The following is a 20,234-nucleotide window of genomic DNA, read 5'->3' as shown; positions in this document are numbered from 1 at the left end:
AGCTGTCCCTGAGGCTGAGAACTGTTCAGCTTCTACTCTAAGTTCTTTGTGGTGATTGATTCACAGATGCAATTTATGGGCATTAGCCATCTCTTGTAAATGGCTTAGTTCTTACCCCAACTTCCCCCATGACTACCTTCAGGCTCCTGTAGACATGGCACACAGTCCTCTGTCAGCCAGAGAAATAGTCAGTAGTTCCTGACCTAGTATTCAAGCAGGAGGCTGCAGAGGCCTCACCCTTCTTCCCTTTACCTACCTTCACAGCCTTTGCCCTGTCGATAAGCCCATCATCCTGAGAACCTCCTATGAGTAGATCCACCTTCACTGGCAAAGGTCTCTTCAACCTTCTCGATGGAAGTTCACGTAGGTACTGGCCATCAACCACAGGACCCCAGTAGTGGAAAGGGCCACTCACAGCCAGAAGCTGCAGGATGAGAAAGAAGGCCATGACTTGCATGTGGTTTAGTTTCCTTTAAGAAAACTACAATCTCAGTGTTGGCTGTGCAGCTGAAGTTGACAATTGTAGCAAAGAGCGACAGAGACCAGAAAGGCCCCTGTGGAGGGAACTCTGCAAGATGGAACCTGGTCCTTCTTTACCTTGGGAGCCGCATAATTCTGCCTCTTAGCACCTCACAATCTGTCTTTTGTAGGACTTTTACATTGCTTTGCTTAGTGGGATCTAAAATGTGAATGCTCAGGTTCTCACTCCAGCTGGACACTAATGGAAAGCAAGAGTCAAGTGAACAGGACAACAGGCAAGCAGGACATACTTTGACAGTGACAGTGGCTAGGCAGCATATCCCTTCCCTCAACAATTCTTAGCCCCCAGGAGACCCTCCCAGAGTCCCTTGGCTGAAGCAACAAGAGGTTCCCAGGAGGAACAGGAAGAAGAAGAAGAAGGGCTTAAAGTCAGTGTCAATAGCAAGTGACACTAAACAGCACAGCCCATATAGGTGAGGATAAGGACAAGACTTCATCCACATCTTAGGGTCCAGATTCATGAGGATCAAGCCTGCTCATGTCTTCTTTACCAACATCAGAGGCAACCAGAACCCCAAGCTGAGAACAAGGCATTTACTGGTAGAAAGGGATGCCCAGCTGTTGATCTAAGGGCCTGTGACCTGATCTTGTGCCTCTATGGTCCTAGCATGGGGCATGACCCTTCTCAAGTTCTATTTCATTTCATCTCTCAACTCTGTCTCCATTAGAGGTTCCAAGACATCCAAATGACAGAGAAACATGTTTTTCAACAGCAGCCTTGTATGTTCCTTTGTAGCCTGCGGCTCCTGCAAGAACTGGGACTTGGGAGACAAACATCTTTAGTGGGTCATGCACTGGGTGCATCACATCGCCTTGTTAGGCCTCAGCCTTCCATTTGTTAAGACAAGAGACTGTCCCTCCCCAACCTGCATACCAATGCCCACCTTGGTCTGAGCATCACTGAGAATGTTGGCAGGCTTCTGGCGGAGGCAGGATACCACTTCCTGGATGGATGAGGTAGGGCATCCAACTTCCTTGGCCAAGGCTGCAGCTTGCTGTTGGGCCCTATCTGGGCTGATAATTGCAGCCGGTGACAATGGGGAGCCTCCCTGGAAAAGAAAGAACAGAGGTTGGGCTGAGCGTCTGTACAGCTTTGGCCACTGCTTAGGACCCTCAGGTCTTAGCAGAGTTCTGCAGCTGCTTCCATATGTGGACACATTGGGATCCTTTGATATCCAACATGTATGAATGTCAGGGTTGATTTACATATAACAGCATGCTGTGTAAACTTGAACAGGTCAGTGCAAAACTTGGTTTCCTTATCTGTGAAGTGAGGGTGCTGGTCTCTCTGTGCTGGGTAAAGAAGTATATTGAGCTCAGGGGTGATAGTTCTGAATACGGACTGGAAAAGCTTCGGATAAAAGCACTGTGCAAGATACAGCTATATCTACCTCCTTAGTGTGAGCTCCCTAATAGCAAGGTTTCCTGATTCTAAGATGTAGTTGAATGTGAAAATAGAGGCCTCCTGGAAGACACCATCGTTCCAGGTGACACAAAGGAATGTAAGGTACAGAGAAGAGTGAGTTGGTACAGAGAGTTGGTTCCTGGTCAGACAGACAAACAGACAAGACGCTCCTAGAGCTCAGCAATCCTGTCACTGAGCCTCTGCGGTTACTTTGCATGAGTATGAGGAAAAGACACCTGGGATTATTTCTCTAGCACAAGTGGCCAACTTCTCTGAGGAGCCCATTGTTAATAAGAGGTACACCAGGGACCTAAGTGCAATGGTCAAGCACTCAGCCACTGTGAGGCAGACTCTCACACATACCTGAGAGGCTTCTGATGGGAGAGTGTTATACTTATCCCATATTGATGTCTGGTTCTCTGTCCTTAGAGGGACCTGTGACCAGAGCCTGAGGCCAAGCAAACAGTGGGAAGCTCATCTGAGGAACAGAAAAGTCCACAGGGCGGGCAGGAGGGGGCGGGGGAAGAGGAAGAGGAAGAGGACTGAAAGCCTAGTAGCTATATATAGCCTGATGACCAAAGTGCTTCCATCATCTCTGAATGGTACAGATAAGGCCAGAGAGCCTGGGCTGCAGACACAAGATAGTGTGAGGCAGCAGAAGGGGGTTTTGTCTTTTACTGTGCTTTGTATACCAAACTCAGCCTGCTGGTACCTCCTGCAAGATGTGCAAAATAGACCCCTCTAAGCATCAGCATCTACAAACAAGAGAGGATCTGCTAGGTTCCTCATGAGGATCAACAGAGGTGCAGGTCAAACTTGCAGCCAGCCAGGGCCTGGAGTGCAGTGACCTTGGTAATGAAACGCACTGGGTGACTTAACGTGAATGTGAGTTTTACACCCTTGATTTAGCTCTGTACATAAATAAACCAAGTGGCTAGCTGTTTTTGAAAAAAAAGAACACTTGGTATGTGCTTGGAACAGAATGGTACTCACACTGGAAGTATTCAAACTGCAACCCTGTATTCTGTGCTGTATTGTGGGGGTGGGATGGTGGCAAGTGGCCCCAGCAATGGTTGTCAACCTTCCTACAGCAGTGGTTCTCAACCTTCTTACTGCTGTAACCCCTTAATACAGCTCCTCTTGTTGTGGTCACCCCCAACTATAAAATTACTTTTATTGCTACTTCATAACTGTAATTTTGCTACTATTATGCATAGTAATGTAAATACCTAATGTGCAGATGTTTTTAGGCAACCCCTGTAAAAGGGTCATTTGATTGCCACCCCCTTCCTCCCAAAGGTCATGACCCACAGACTGAGAACCAGTGGCCTACAGGAATGCCTGAAGATGTGAGGATTTCAGGGTGGGCCTCTGATGTTTTCAGTATTTCTGCCAGCTATAAATAGCTGGGGTTCTTGATATGCAGAGGAAGTGGGTAAAGGCGTGGGCTTCACTGACACTGTAAGATACCTTAGAGAACTTTCCTCTTTCTTTTTGTTGTGATCAATCTTTCTGAAACCTTTTTCGCTGTGGAAAATCATCAGTTAAACAGGCTGTCCTCTCATTTGGGGGCATTTGTTAGGACTTACAGCTGGTGGTCCTTGATGAACAGAGCCTGGCGGGGAAAGCCTGAACTTAGAGGAAAGGGACTAGACCAGAATTCCAACTCTGTCACTCTGATGGTGTTGTTCAGAAACTGTGACTTCAGTGTGCCCAAGAAAACTCCCTCTCAACCGTCCTTGAAGAAGTGATTATCTGACAAGGCAACAGAGGCACATTTTTTCTGTGTGGCAATCTTGCTGTCCCAGGCATGCCCTGTTGCCCTTGCCTTGAGGATCAATGTTCTTTTGCAGGAAGAGAGTCCCAAGAGAGGCCTGCTCTATCTCCTTCTCAGTTCTCCTTTCCTTATATCCTTGCCGTGAGGTAGAAACTCCTCAGGGAAGGAAAAGCTGGGAAACCCACACCCACCTCCTCACCAGTCAGCACCAGGTTGCATGGGCTGTGGCAGCCGTAGCTCAGACAGAGACAAAAAGCAGAAGAGTTAGGTGCACTTCTGCGCATCATATTCAGAACATCCCATGAATCCTCACTCTAGAGGTGTCAGGAAGTTGACAGTAGTGAAGCTGGGAAAGGACAAACATGAGGTACATCCCAGGCAGTCACCTACAGCTCCACACTAGCCGATATGCATTAGCAGGCTAGTCTGTGGCCTTGGTCCCCGGCCTGTCTCTGTGAGAAGCAGGGCCAACACCCAGTAAGAAGGCTCTGCCTTAGAAACAGACTGAGGTTTTGGTTCCAGTGCGGCCTGCTATTTTGTCAGTTCCCATTTCCCATGGAAGGGCCCTGTGATCAAGGGCTCTGAAGAAGATACAAGACAATGATGAAAAAAAAAAAAAAACTGTACTGTAATCAGCACTCAGTGAATGTGAATGCTAATTATCAGGAATGGAATTAACTATTGGTTTCTTTTCCACAATGCAATGTGCGATCCAGCTTCCTGCTGAGAGGAAGCAGCTATGTGGCTCCACAGCAGTGAGACACCCTGAGGAGCACTGCCAGCTCCCACTGAGTTATGGACGCCAGTGAATTCAACCATCATTTGCTACTCAAGAAGGAGCCACCTAAAAGTATTTTGAGTCTGATTTTATGTAAAGAGTCTTACATCCCCAAGCTGTAGAAGAGATAGAAGGTTTTTCAAAGTGCAGACTGTGTTTACCAGTCTACACATCAGAGTGACCCTCCACTATTGGGATCAAGAAAAAGGCTAAAATTCTTATGCATTGAGAACTCCAGGAAGGGGGTGCAGGGCATCTGTATGCTTGAAGAACTCTGCAGAGAGGCAGGACTTCAGAGGACTTGAGAGAAAATGAGCAGAAAGGGACACTGGACTGGCAGGTGATTACTCCTTGGGAGTGACAAGGATGGCAGATAGGTTGGGAATGTTGAAGAAAAAAATCTGGGGTCTAAAGATTCTATAATCCCTGTCAAGAGTTATATATGTGTTAAAGGAGGGAGCCAACATACAGAATGGATGGAGATATAAGTGGGTTTTCTAGGAGGTGGAGAGGACTCTGCATAGAAGATGCTGAGAAGATCAGAAGACAAGTCAATGATGGCCAGGTGAGAGGTGTTACCATGAGCAAACGAGCCCTAGGGTGCAGGGCAGGCATCTATAGCTACAGGAAGTCCTCCAGGATTTTGGATAGATTTTTAAGTGTTTAGGAATATCACTGCCTACATCTGTACATGGTCACGCTGAAATGGCTTGCGCACAAAGCAGGCCTTTGAGCAATGACTGAATCTGAGTGCCTTAGGGACCCAGATTCAGTGGGCTACTGAAGGCAGAGCAGTGAAGTGATTTTTCCACCACTGGCCTAGAGCTGTATGTAACACACCCATTTCCTATAGACATGTAGGGCAGAAGTGAACTGGGGCAAAGGGCAGGATTCTGCTTGGTACTCTCAGTGCTAGAGGAGCTGGAAGAGCTGGAGGAGCTGGAGGAGCTGGAGGAGCTGGAGGAGCTGGAGGAGCTGGAGGAGCTGGAGGAGCAGGAGTTGGAGGAACTGGAGGAGCTGGAGGAGCTGGAGGAGAAGGAGTTGGAGGAGCTGGAGGAGCTGGAGGAGCTGGAGGAGCTGGAGGAGCTGGAGGAGCTGGAGGAGCTGGAGGGAGCATCTGAGGCAGGAACCCAGCCCAGGCATCTGGGTGGTTCAGAGAATCTGAGTGGAGATCAGAGCCAGAGAGCCTGTTCACTGCTCCATATCCTTCTTTTCCTAAAAATGCACCCAAGTCTGAACCTGCCACTGAATTCTATGGACATTGGAATTGGAGCATGCTTCCGAGAGGCAAGGAACCTGGAGACAGACCTAGAAACTGTAACAAAGAGACTTTCAAAAATAGTTCCTAACCAAGTCTTTGCAAACATTCTCTTGTATGCCTTTAACCCAAAGCCATCTCTTTGCTTGATTCCTGGGACCATGATGAGTCTTACTGTAGTCTTTAGCGTTTCAGTTTTGGCACAATCTAAACATGAGTACCGACAATAGTTAATGCGACAATAGTTAATGTAACTTCCATCTTGAAACTATAATCTACAAAGTCATAGATCACTTCTCTTTTCTTCTTCTTTGGAATCAGCGTTCTTGGTTTTACTTTGGCTATGGGACTTGGGTGGGAAGAGTCAAGGTGTGGCTCGCTATTGCTCAGTGCCCTTTGCCTGTCAGATGGTAGTGATCTACTGTGGTCCTCCTAACAGGAACAAAGTGGTAACTGACGCAAGCCAAAACCAAGGGCTCTTTTGTATGCAGAACTTGAAGGTTACTAAGTGTGCATGTACGTGTGTGGTGTGTGTACATACGCATATATTCACATGGAAAGTGAAAGGCACTCAGCCTTCCTAAGTGGCCTCTTAAGAGCATTAATTTATGTACATTTTTATCCTGTGATTTCTGCAACAACCCTCTGCAGATTAGCAACCCCTACCCACTTTACAGATTGGGAGAACACAGTCCAGAAGGAGGAGGTGAGGTGTATGAGACTTGTAATAACAGTCCAAGTTTAAAAGCCTTTAGCTTCCCCATGATCTACCACCTCCCACTAAGAACAGCTCCACCTTATCACAGCACTTCGTGAATTCTCTTTCTCATTATGAGTGGCTGACAGATGGCAGCCAATAAGCAAGAGGCTTACAAGGGTTGTCAGAGAGCAGGGAGATGATATGGGATTTTTCTTCCCCTGTGTCAGTCAGGAGTGCAAAATGGAGGCCAGACTTACATGAGGCTTTGTAAAGAAGATTCTTGACTACAGACTGGGAAGGACACAAGGACAGAACACTGTCCTCTGAAGTCTCTTGGCAAACGTTTACAACCTCACTGCATTCTGGTCAGTACAGACCCATTAGCTATGGAACCTCTTTTAAATACCCCAGACCCTTCTTAGAAGAGAAGCAAATACTGTTTATTTTGATATTCTTCTGTATATGCCCCCCTTCATCCCTAGAATTTCCATAGATTCAGGAAGAGCATCAAAGATGTTTAAGAGCTTCTTCGTACCCAGCAGAAGAGGCTGAGACCCAAATATTCTTATTCCAGTGTGCTTTTCCATGACAACACACTGCTCTAGTAGTTGACAGAATCCAGGTGAGATTCATAAGCAGTCTGTTTCAACTCATCACCCTATTACCTGCCCCAATGCCTAGATTGCATAGCTATTTCAACTTTACTAATTGCCAGAGCCTCACCTACTCATAAATGACCAGTTATATAGTTTCACCAGGTCCTTATAATTTCAACAGCTTCATTGTCTCCATGACTGTTACTGCAGTTGCAATCAGAAAAGCATTTAGGCCATATTTTAAAAGCTGATTCCACACTATAGTGTGACTGATCCTTGCCATGGGACAGCAGTCATTTGAACTTGTCACATGAATAAAGCTACAAGTAAATGGTGTGCCTAAGGACACTGAAGGCCACTTCCCAGAGAAACAAGTGGTGAGGTGAGACAAAAACCCATAGGAGGAAGGTCTGGTTGAGGGGACAGGTTCCAACAAAAACCTCAAAGACCCCAGTGACCCCTTCCTGGACATTCCTTTTGTTTGGAAGTAGACACGATTAGTGTGGGCTTTGCCCCTCTGGAATGGGATTTGCACCTATCTCATTTCCTTCATGTCTCAAAGACTTGACAAAACACGTTTTGCCATCTGTTAAACATGTCATGTTTAATTGGCTCCATCATCTACTGACTGTCAGAATACATTTAAGTGCATGGCAGTTAAAAATTACTGACTCCCCAGATGAAGGTGTCACACTTGAAAAAATGCCACCTTACTGACAGCTGAGGTGGGATCTGTACCCCCATCATAAAGAGAACTTAAAGTACAGCCCCAGAGCCTGCCTCCACTGATGCCAAAGAACACTCTCTCCACACACATGGTCCTATACAGCCCTTCACAGCTGACTTCAGAACAAGAATTTCAAAGTGTCCTTCTTGCCTCTTCCTGATATTCGTTCCTGAGTCCAGCCATCCATCAGTCCCTGAGACTATGGGGAGAATGGGACAGCTGGATCCCTGGGTGGCAGGGGGAGGCTAAATTGTGGTCCAATACTTTCTGTCATTGTTCAGTTTTCAATACTTTTCTAGGAAGACCTAGCCACATGTCACTTATGGGTAGCTTTGTAGAAGACGTACATTTTCTTAGTTTTACAGTTGGGATCTGAGATTTGCTTGTCTGTCTCTTAACAAGAAGACTATGACTCAAGATGCAAAACCTTTCTGCCCTAGGAAGTATATGTGTAGAGCATGGTCTGATAGGACAATAGGCCTTGGGAATATAGAAAAACCAGCTGGGAGCCTGTTGGAACTGTCCACAACTTTAATGACCTATCCAAGAGACTGGAGGTGATGCTGGACAGAGAGGCAGAAGTTACCTAGAGTGGGTAGAGAAAATATACTTTTCTAACAGGAATCTCTACACATTACAGGAGACAGAATGAACGATTGAGGAAGACTGTCTCTTCATCCCTGTGGCTGTCTGTTGACCCATTGAATTGTAGCCTGTGGTTCTAGCTTCCTGTGCCTGTTTGAGACATCCTGTCCCCATAAGTCTGTGTGTTCAGATGGGCTTGGCACTTCCCTGGCAGAGCTCACTTCCTCATCTCATGGTCTGAGCCCAGCTCCCAGCAGGATGAGGGCACTGACAGCCTCTGAGCTCCCCACTCAAGCAGAATCTTACTTCAAATGTTACCCTGGGCAGGCATGCAGTCTCTTGCTATGGTTATGATGGATTCCACAAGAAGAACATGCATACTTTTGTACCTCTATGTTTGATCTATCCTTGAAGTTTATTTCCTATCATGACATTCAACTCTGTCAGATGAAAGCAAGTATAAATTACTGTTATTTTGAAGAGGTATAGGAAGTCCAATTGGAAAATGGACTTTCAGGCTGGAGGCTCTTATGAAATCCTTCTCATAACACAGCAATTTCTTTCTTTGTTTATTAGTTTCTTCATCTGTTAAATGGGTATATAACAATGTCACTAGAGAAGCATTGAAAGTGTGGGAAAAAAAGAAAATGTGGGCTATGAGGCCATCAGCTAGAATTCAAGTCTAATCCTCACTGATGAGGCTTCAGGGTTTTTTTTTTTGGGGGGGGTGCTTAAAGTAAGGGTGAGAAAAATATGTTACTTATCTATTTGTTAGGAGGAATTTTTTTAAGGCAGCATGAAAGGGCCTATGTGTACCAAGCTTCCTGTAAATGGTACCAATATTTTCAAATAATCTAAGCAGTAATTCAGAGAATTCTTGTGAAAATCAAATGAAACCACAGGTATGAAACAATGTTGTAATCTATAAAAAGTCTCCATATAAATATCTACTATTGATATTTCTATTGATGCTCAAACTATAATTTTAAAATGATGGACTATTCTCTAGTTCAATGATTCTTAACCTATAGGTTGTGATCCCTTTGGGGTTGAATGACCCTTTCATAGGGGTTGCCTAAGACCAAGACTGAGTCTGTGTTAAGACTAAAAAGAACAGATATTTACATTCTGATTCATAACAGTAGCATGATTACAGTTATGAGGTATCAACAAAAATAATTTTATGGTTGGGGGCCACCACAGCATGAGGGACTGTAAAAAAGCGTCACACGTGTTAGGTTGAGAAGCACTGCTCTAGTCTATCAGAGGCTATTAGCATTAGAGTTTCATCTCAGCCATGGCTATTTCCATGGTCTCCCACTGCTGCTGCAATTAGTCATGGATCAGTGCATACTGAGCTGACCCTGACTGATAATTTTACACCTATCCAGCTGGTTCTGACTGGGTGTCAGTGACTTAAATAATATCAAAGTCAACTTCGAACTTGCTTTTCTTCTGACTATAAAATCTTGTCAGAAGGAAGTGGAACATCAGGCATCCTAGGAGAGCATGAGGTGGGATTTCAGTAAGTTTGATAATAATCCTTCTATGGATCCAAGCCTCATTTTGTACTGTTTGAAACACCCCGAGGTGTCTGTCTAGTTAATTTGGCACGGTTACTCATGAGATGAAGGTGTTGGGGCAGAACAGTGCCAAGGTCTTCCTGGGACAGTCTCAGGAAGCTGAGAACAGTGGCTGTATCACCAGCCAGGTAGCCAGCTGTTTCCAGATCCCAGTACAGGTCTTTGTTGCTGCTGGGAGTCACTCTATTGAAGGTCTAATTCCAGCAACTTCTGTACAAAGATGCCCCAGGGAATCCAAAGTAGCAGAACTTGATTAAGGCCTTAAGGTCTTTAGAGATCTGGGGGAAGGCAGCTTCTTTTCTCTCTTTTTGAAACTCATTCCCTCAATCTTCTCAGCTCCTTCCTCCCTGTGATCATTTAGTTGTTCTACACAGACACTGCATCACACTGACTGCTTACTGACCTTGCCTCTTGTAACTGATGGAGTCTGCAAGTCAGGACTGTAAAGCTGGAAACTGGTCTTATTAGATACTCTTAATCAACGCTGTCTGTGAGGCCCAACAACCCCCAGCATTCCCTTACTATGAATGCCCTTCTCATGGGAAGACATCATAATAGCCTTGTTCTTAAGATTTCAAAACATTTTCAAGACTCCTGCTTAGAAACAATCCATTTCCTCTTTTGTATCTGTCAGCAATCATCTTCCAAATAGGATACCCACAGACAGTCCACTGCAGCCCCATGTGAAGGTTCTAGAGTATGCATTTATTGATATTATTTAAGAAATGTCACCTTTTAGTTTATATGTGTACATGTACATATTTGCTGAGTTACCTATGGAAACGGTTTATGACTATGAATATCCCGAGAAATCACTTCCAGCCTTTTGCTGTGGGTACATGATCCAGAGTTAGGAAGTGACTAATCAAAAAGTAAGGAGACTCTGAAAAAATGATGGGAGCCAGGAGGATACCCTCATCCAGGAGTTCTGCTCTGTTGATAGTAGCAGGCAAGTCAGCAAGCCATTTGACCTCCGACAGGTATAGATTGCTATGGCAACTGTTGAGCTGCAGACAGACACCACCATCCTGCCTACCATCCTTAATCCTTCCTAATGCCACATCGCATGATCCACAAGACCCTGGTGAGTATTCATGAAATGCCCAGGACAATAGGAATAGGAACAGTATTGGAAGGAGGGGACACAGATGGGCTTACTCATTGGCCCGTTCTAGTAGATTTGAGCAGGACAGAGAATGAGTCAAAGAGCAAAGATAACTGTCAGTGGCCAGTACTGCCATCATTATCAACTCCAGACAAGACAAAAATGTAGTCATTCTACAAAAACAGGAATTGAGAAAGAGGTGCGGAGCAAACATCCCATAAGACCCTCAGATCTCTAGCTGTATCAAATTCTCCAGCTTTTAAGGATCTCCTGAAAATATCAAACCCTGGTTAGCTTGATCACCAAAGCCTTGCCAGCTGTTTCTTCTCACAACCCTCTACACCAGAACCCCCACCATGCTGCCCTGTTCTGCTTTTCTCCTGTCCCCTCTTTCACTCAAGGTTAGCTCTAGAGGGTCGATCAAGTGGCAGCCCTGTCTCCCTATAGCTTTCCCCAGAACTATCCCACAGAGGCTCCATCACAACTATTTCAACAGATAAATGTCTGAGTCAGATCTAGGAAAGATGGTGGCTTTCAGGCTAACACATTTAGAAGTTAATAAATCTCTCATGTGGAGCTGAGAACCACACAAGCCCTGGAGGCACGTTAGTGAGTTTAATTGAGCAAGGACAGAACAGGACTCTAGTGAGTCAGGGTACTTCCGCAACCCTCCTGAGCAGAGCGGGCCATGGGGAAGAGCTTCTACTTTTTTCTTTTGATGAGGAACGATAGTCGCAGGAGTCTTCCTGCAAAGACGGTGCCTGATGACACACACAGGTTTGGAAACAGTTTGCAGATCTCCCCACAGGCCACTTCTCTAACTCGAAGCCAATCCCAAAGCAGAACTAGCACCTCCTGAGACATGGAACTATCTACCCGTCTCACATGGGAAAGACAGGCTAAGAGGAAATAGATACAAATGCTCTCGTTCCCCAGCCACAGTCTTTTCCCTTCATTTATTCAGTGGATACTTGTGGGCCACCTCTTCAGGGTAGGTTCAATGACTATGTTAGACTCACTGCCTTCAGTGCCCACATATCAGACCCAATTTGGTTTTTCCTAGAGTCCACAGAAAGGGGTCTTTGATATTTTTATAGCACACTAGTAAATTTATGTATACTTCCCCATGAGTCCTCATGAGCAAGAAGTAGTATATTATGCTCTGTGAGAGACTTGGAAGTCTCCACAAGGTCATACAGCCCTGACTTTAGCTATCTGGACTCCATCTCTTGACTTTGATGCCTGCGTTGCAAATACAGCTTCCGAGAGTGTCAAAGAGGGAGTTAGGGAAGCTCCGAGGTCTACAAGGAACAGGTGAGCTCTGGGTAGCCCAGGAGGACTATACATCGACAGGAGGTAGGATGCTACCCGGTTCTTGGATTCCTCATCATCTATTTTTCCCCAACATTTGTTTGCAAAGAAGGAAAATAAACCCTGAATTTCCCAGACTTGGGAACTACTGATAGTCTCACATGCCGGCCACGAAACACCAAATTGCTTTACAGCATATCTCTTGCTGAGTCTAAAGCCTGCAGGAGAAGTGAATCCAAAGAAATGAGCTTTGAATTGTTCCAGTGAGAAGGCTGCCAGCTCCAGCTGGGGACTGTGGCAGCTGACCCACGACAGGCGATCTTGTTCCCTTACAGCAAGGGTAGAAACCACACCGCCCCACTTCACTGAGTGATCCTTGGCTCACTTGTGGCTAACAGCTTGCTGTCTCCCTGTGGCAGTTTATCTGTGTAACTGATAGCTAATTAATTTGCAAAGCCCTCTGGAAATCTGACACAGATGGCCTGAGTGCCTTTGTGGACCTAAATTGTGACCTCTTGAGAGGTAGTTGTCATTTGTTAATACAGCTCAGCCTGGCTGACCACAAACTTGAGGCTCCTGGAAGGCCGATTCCTATCTTTAGCTTTTGTACTGACTCCAGGCATTAAGGACCTTGAAGGAACATGCACTCTATGGATGAAATCTAGCCTTATCCTGATAAATCTCTGTGCACTGTAGAGCTGGAGCCCTGGAGTCTACTAGTTGTGCTGCAGCTCCCACCCTATTTACATCTGCTTTTAGCCTATGGATTTTAGCAGATGCACCCGTCTTCTTTACTAGACCATAAACTCCCCAAGGACAAAGATGAGTAGATCTATCTATGCCATCTTGCTGTCTACTCTGCATGGACATAGAAGTTTGCAGTCCCACATAACGTTCAGCATCAGGGAGTGACCCATTTTGTGCTGGATCCGGGCAACTGGGAAGGACATTTTACTGGGTGTCCCTTGTGAACATGGCCTCATGTTGCTAGTACATGGCGCTGAGCACACACAGTGCCTGGCACATCTGGAGCGCTACAAAAGGCTCAGTGAATGAATCTCAAAACACATGCCTGAATAAATGACAGTGTTCTCATACTCAGTGGATTAACGGAGAATGGTGGATTACTTCTGAGATACAGGCTGGAAGATAGACCACAGAAGGCACTTCCGGAGCAGAAGAAGAGGCCTTTGAGGCAAATTAACATGGTTTTCCTCTGTAGGACCTCTGCCCTCCCACAGGCTTTGACCTTGTGGAGTCTGAGTTCAAGACGGGGATTCTATTCATTACTTGTCTCCCTCTGCCACTGATGTCCCTCAGACTTCCGTGGTCACAACAGTAGTTTCTTCTATATGAACCTCTCACCCTGGCTTGTTCTGAGGCTATCTGACACCTAAAGTAACAACTCAATGACCCTTGATATACCTTGTTTCCAACCACCACTGCCTATAGACCACTGCCCCAGAGCTCACTGTGTCTCTTTTAGAGCAGCACCACAAATGTCTAGGTCTCCATCCAATGGCTCTGGTAAGCAAGGCTCAGGGAGGCCAGAACTGCCACTGGCTTAATCCCTGGCTGAATCCCAGTGACTGGATAAGCCAGCCATGTTAAGTGAAAGAATGCCAGTGATAGGAGTGAATTCATTCCAGCAGGAGGGGTTCTGCATTGGTGCTAAAAAGTTGTCCCCCCACTCGTGTGTCTCTGAATGCCCCTCCCTCTAGAGCTCTGTCACTCCTCGGTGCATGTGGGGGAAAGCCCCACTTCAGTTGATTCCACTTGCTTGCTCTTCCTCACTGAGGCCACTTCTACAAAGCTCTTACACCATCTGCCTGTACCTTCCCAGCATGCCCTGCACAGAGCTGGCTTTTCACAAGCCAGCTGAGTCTGTCTAGTACACAGCAAGTACTAAATTTAGATGCTGCCCCACTGTTAATAATTCATATTTGCAAAGGACACCCAGCAAGGTTTCTAAATGACTCTCTTGAGTTTCTGCATTGTACTCGTTGGGTGGGGTCCTTGGGTCATAGGCCCCAGACTCTATTCTGGCTCCGTGGGGACCAGCTGTTGACTGTGGGAAATCACAGAACTCTCTGAGGGGTTTTCAACATTGGAAATGGGAATGGCAGACAGCAGCTTGTAGGCACTGCTCCCTGCCTTTTTCTCATTAGAAATAGGCTTCTCTCCCACCCAGCAGCATGGCCATAGGTTTCCCTGCTGCAGACTCACACATTATGAAATGGTATTTACTGCATACATAACAAGATATTATATAAAGATACTTCATATTCTAATTTCAAACCATGGGCAAAGTTGAAAGAGTAGTGTGTGCACATCCACTGTCATCTGAGTCCTCATGGAAGTTGCCTAACTGCACCCTCCCTCGCCCTTCGTCTTGAGTATCTTTGTTTTAGTGAACTGTTTTAGAATGATACACGCTTACAGATAACTCAGCACACATATTCCCTAGGAGTGAGAACCTTCTTCCATATAGCTGTCTATCATCATTATGTCGTAGAACACTGACCTCCTTGTGACAATCATCTGTGTGCAGTGTGGGCCTGGGTGTCTCATCCATTTGACTGATTAGAACATGGAAGGCTCCAGTTAAAATGACTTCTTCATGGCAACCTGATTGCTTCTGGTTCTTTCTGCTTAAATCTGGGCTCCCTCAAGGATCACACCTTGCCCCAGTCTGCCATTACTCCCTTTTTGTCTGTTAAGCTCTGTCTAAAAAGCCCCTTTCATTTCTTCTAGCAGTACCTCATGGAGGTAGGTTCTGGGCTCAGGCACGCTGCTGGGACAGCTCTGCTATGCATATGAGTAGCTGTCCCCTGTCTCCGGTCCCTGGCAACTGACATTGGCCTATAGCAGAGCACAGCTCCAGAGACTACTCTGGATCCCTTGTGTAGTGACACAAGAGAGCTATAAAAATGAAGAAACTCTGGAAAGAAAAGCTGCAGCGAGCTATCCTCAGCCTTCTTGGACCCAGTAAGCTCTGGGGATTAAATGAGCAAATTCACAGCTTCATCTGCCTTTTAATTAGAAAGAGGGAGGGAAGAAGAGTGTGTTTCTATACACCCTGGCCATTTACAATCAATCTGGTTACATTCTCAAGTGCTTTGTAAAGGAATTAATACGTCCCTTCTCTTCCCCATCGTCCTTGCAGAGAGAAGTCTGCTTTGCGCGGTTAGTGAAAACAGGAACCTGCCCTCCTACCAGCCCCTTGCCTTTGCCTTCCTTGTTTCAGCAGAGGAAGTGTGAGGCCCTTTAGCAACTACAGCTCTGCAGTCTGCTTGATAACATGGGCTTTGCCTGCACTTCGTCCAGAGCCTGTGTGACCCACTCAACCTGGAGCAGCAGCTGATGAGAGAGCTGGTGATCCTGTACCCATTGACCCTCTACAGCCAACTCCCAGGAGAGGCCATGTTCTGCATCTGAAGGTACTTAGGGAACTGTGGCTGGGACAGGGACAGGGACAGGAGAGACTTTAGGAGTCCTCTGGAGATACAGCTGTCAGGACTGGGCTTTGGAGGAGCTAGAGAAGAACCCCTGAAATTGAACAGAAAATAGTCCTGGTGAAGAACTGCCTCAGCACAGTGAGTGCTTAAAGGATGCTGAGAAAGTATATATAAAGGAAACAGTGCTGTATCAAGGGGGCGGGGGTGGGCAGCCTATTTTCCTGCCAGGGGCAGTCTGACTCAAGAAACAGCTAGGATGTGACAGCTATGTCACCTTGAGCAAGTCACCTGGAACAAGTCATTTAAACCACTCACTGTAGACCTCTGTACTCTCATCTATGGAATAGGAACAATGGTGCCTATGTCACACAGAGGTTGCTTAGATGAACTGAGGTAGCATATGCACACACCCAACATAGGCCCAGGCGTACAGTTGGTGCCCATTGAGGGCTGTCAGCCAGCCATATGTCTAAAACTGCAGAGGGCCTTGGATGGCAGTAGCAGAGCCATTCGGAGGCTGGTAGTTAGAATCTTCCTGGGCAAGGGATACAGATAATTGACAATTATCTAAACAGGAAGTAGGCAGATGGGAGACAGAGGGCTAAAGAGAATACCAACGTTCTATGCATATAAATTCTGAAATCATGAAATGTTATAAATGAAGCAATGTTGGGAATTCAGAATTTCCTAAGCAATGTGCTACAGTGCATATTAAGTGGGTACCTGCATGTTGAGAGAAATTGGTATCAGAATAATCTGGGCCGAACCTTCAGAGCCGCCTGCCTGGGGGCTCTGAATGGAATCTGACCAGATAGATACCTGCTGTGCAGAGTGACTGTGTTAAATATAATAATAAGTTACTTCCAGTCAAACTTCAGAACAGCACTGTCTGAACAGTCTACATCTGTTCTTTGCTTTTGACTAGTGAAAAAGGAGGCTCAGAAAGTTGAACTGAGGTACTTGAGTCATCTAGCTGGTTGGGAGATACAAGCAACTAAGAGCTCTAAGCACCTTCACTGGAGAAGGAAGTCTTGGTTCGTGCAAAGGACTACAGACAAAGGTCTTGTTGACAGTGGTGCCTTTGTATTTCACATCCCAGACTTTGCAGATTGTCCTTTTGAGGGTTGCTAGAAGATGCTGAGTTGCAAGGCTATTCAACTGAGCTGTGTTGCAGTGGGAGGCATGGGAGTTCTAGCAACTTCTGTTGGAACATATTTTCCAGTTACAGGATGTTATTCCAGATCCTTAGCACACTCGAGAAGTGTACTGATAATTTGTGGGACAGACACACTGAAATCCACTTGGATATCTCCTTTTTAAAATAGATCTAGGATAGGAGTACCTAGGAAGGCATTTCTGTTTGCCACCAAAGGACTGTGTGACTCTGGGTGAATTCCTTTGCCTCTCTGAAATTCTGCTTATTTTTTCCTTTACCAAAAGAAGCTCAATTTCTGTGATGTTTATAAGAAGTGCACATTATATGCAGCATGTAGCCAAGTGGTCATTTTAATACCATTCCTAGCCAGGCAAATCCTGCCCAATTATACAGCTATTCCCAGCAGAAAATTTCTAGCTGGAAATATGGAAAATATGGTGAGGTCAAACTACAAAGCAAAGAAATGGGGCTCCTTCTCTCTTTTCTGAAGACAAATGTCTGCTTGCTCCACTGGACAGATGGAAGCTTCATCAGTAGGTGTCTATCTCAACAAATGAAACCTGTTCACAACAGAGAGAAACCTCTCTGTGTCTCTGGGCTGGGGAAGCTGCAGATGACAGGATGTCCTTAAATTCATACGTTACTTATTTCAGACCACTTTCCTCTAGCTTCTGCACTCAGAGAGATGGCTGGGTGGTAATGTCTTATTTCCTATTAAGTAAGAACTTATTTACTCTAGTTCTGCCGTGGACTTGGATTGAAAAGTCTCATTAAGAATCTTCAGCAAATCAGACCAAACCGTTTGTTAGTCCCCTGAGGGGTGAACATATGGGTACCTCTTGTTATAAGCGTCTGTCTATCCATCCATCTATCATCTACCAACCCATCCACTTATCCATCTTTCCATCTTTCCATCCATCCATCCATCCATCCATCCATCCATCCATCCATCTACCTTTCCTTCCTTTTTTCCTTCCTCTCCTCCTTTTTTCATTTGCTTGTTTATTCCTTTTTTCCTTTCTATCCATCCCTCTACCCACCAATTCATCTATCCACTCATATGTCAACCCACCTACCCTATCATCCACCCATCTACCTACCATTCTATCCATCTATCCACTCACCCATCCTTTTATCTATATATCTGTTCCCTCAGTACACATATACTGGAGTCATACCACAGGGCCAACTTCCTTCCTCTCTTACCCCAAGCTTCTGAAAAGGAATTAAGTACATCATGTCCCAACCACTTCCTCCCATCCCAGAGTGACTCAGGAAAGAGCATATTTGGTTACAGTAACTCCTTACATACAGTAACTACAGCTATACACAGGGCCTCAAGGGCACAGTGTCTTACTTCGGTTGTTAGCCTTGGGGAGTCTCAATTCTCTAAGCAGCAGAAAGCCTTGGGCCATGCTGGAGGGCTGGGTATATGTGGTGGGCAGATGAAGTGGCAGAGACTCAGAGAGTCTCAAAGGTATATGACAATTGTCTTCTGGCTGGGGTTCTCCTACCCTAAAAGCAGATATCTCTCACACCAGATCAAGAATTTTACATTGCTAGCAGAATTTACATCTTTATTCCTTACACCTAATTATTGTGCATGTATTTAGGCACCAGACACATGAAGGATATACTTTTCTTTTTAATTGAGAGTACTTGTATCTATTCTCAGAAAGTTGTCCTGAGGGTGGTATTGCTTCATGCCATACTCTGCCATTTCCTAATGCTCAAGGGTATCAGAGGTGGCAGCCAGCTTTGGAGGCAGAGGTCTGGGTTCACTGCCTGCCCCTACTTCTGAGCAGCTCACTAGTACAAGATAAATTGAGCAATTTTTCTTGTCTCAGTTTCCTGAAAAATGGCAAAAGTCTGAGTTAAACATCACATGCCACCCGGATTTGTGGAGGTCAAGGAAGATATTATTTTGAATATAGAGACATCAGAAGCCCTCTGTGTATGTTCACTCTTGCGCATGAACACTCTTGCTATGGGTTAGGCCTCTGAAACTAATAAGCATCCGCCTCAGCCTGTGATGAGCACAGGGTGTCCTCCATCTGCTCTGCCTACTTTTTATGAAGTAGCAGATGGTCTCTCAAGGAAGGATAGTGGCTTGCCCATCGCCCACTTTAGCTGGCCCACTATGGGTGCTAAAGATATAATGAGTGGAAAGTAAAATTCAGGAAAAACTAGTCTAACTCATCTTTATGACAGAATTCCAGTCACCCTTCAGATGATTTCACAACAGAGTCTATAGTACTCTCAGTCCAAGAACCAGATCTCTGGTAAGGCACTGTGCAGTGGGAATTGGTTTCCCTATGGTCAGACACAGCAGACACAGCAGGCCTCCGTTCCTTCTGCAAGGTATCTCAAACAAACCAAGTTCATAAAGCACTGGCATGCTCCTTTTCTGGGATCAACATAACTGACAGAATTAGAGTTGAAAGTGAGCAAAAGTATGCCCTAAAAGTTGACCCCTTCCCTGACTTAGGTTCGTCATTTGTCATTTGAACTCTCAGGGTATTTTAAGCATAATGGAGTCCTTCCATACAGTGGAGGTATGTATGTCATGCTATGGAAGCCTTCCATACAGGAGGGCTTCCATATAGACTGATAGTTAGGAAGAAGATTTGTTTATTCATTGGTGGGAATGTAAAACTGTCCAGCTGATATGTATATCAATATGGAGCATCCTTAAAAAGATAAAAGTATAACTATACCTGAGAGTGGGTCCAAAGATTTCAAGTCAGCAAACAACATGGATATCTGCATATCCATGTTTACTGCAGGAGTCTACACAATGCTCAAGACAACAAGGAACAAGCCTAGATGTTCATCAACAGAACAGTGAAGAACATGCCATGTGCATCCATTCATCCACACAACCTACAGTTTTATTCAACTGTAAAGATGAATGAGATTATGCTATCTTTGGAAAATGCAACTTGAAATTAGGATATTAGCAAAATAAGCCAGACTCAGAAAAACAAATATTACAATTTTCCTCTTGTGTGGAACCTAGATCTCTTCTTTCTCAGTCTCTCTCACTCTTTCTTTCTCTCTCTCTCTCTCTCTCTCTCTCTCTCTCTCTCTCTCTCTCTCTTTCTCTCTCTCTCTGTATGTGTGTGTTGTCTCCCTTTTCCCCTCACATACATGTATATCCACACATGTATATATGTATATATACATGTATATCCATATATGTATATCCATACACATATGTAGGCCATGAAGGTACAGGGGACTATAATTGGAGAA

General features: G+C 45.3%; 2 protein-coding genes across 2 annotated transcripts in view; one reads left to right on the top strand and one right to left on the bottom strand.

Annotated features, from left to right (window-relative positions):
- Positions 1-20,234, bottom strand: part of Tg (thyroglobulin) — a 178,488-nt gene that overhangs the window by 20,501 nt on the left and 137,753 nt on the right. Inside the window, exons 42-43 of the mRNA XM_034516550.2 lie at positions 1,425-1,589; positions 257-424 (exon numbers count right to left, since the gene is read on the bottom strand). Coding sequence (XP_034372441.2) covers positions 257-424; positions 1,425-1,589 — 333 coding nt within the window. The remainder of the gene's footprint in view (positions 1-256; positions 425-1,424; positions 1,590-20,234) is intronic.
- Sla (Src like adaptor) overlaps positions 15,561-20,234 on the top strand; it is a 33,159-nt gene continuing 28,485 nt past the window's right edge. The window contains exon 1 of the mRNA XM_034516554.2: positions 15,561-15,805. The gene's annotated coding sequence lies outside the window, so the exon portion shown is untranslated. The remainder of the gene's footprint in view (positions 15,806-20,234) is intronic.

Source organism: Arvicanthis niloticus, chromosome 13 (genome assembly GCF_011762505.2).
Source record: "Arvicanthis niloticus isolate mArvNil1 chromosome 13, mArvNil1.pat.X, whole genome shotgun sequence".
NCBI classification, from domain to species: Eukaryota; Metazoa; Chordata; class Mammalia; order Rodentia; family Muridae; genus Arvicanthis; species Arvicanthis niloticus.
The sequence above is the reverse complement of the archived record's forward strand: the minus strand, read 5'-3'. Positions and strand labels throughout refer to the sequence as shown.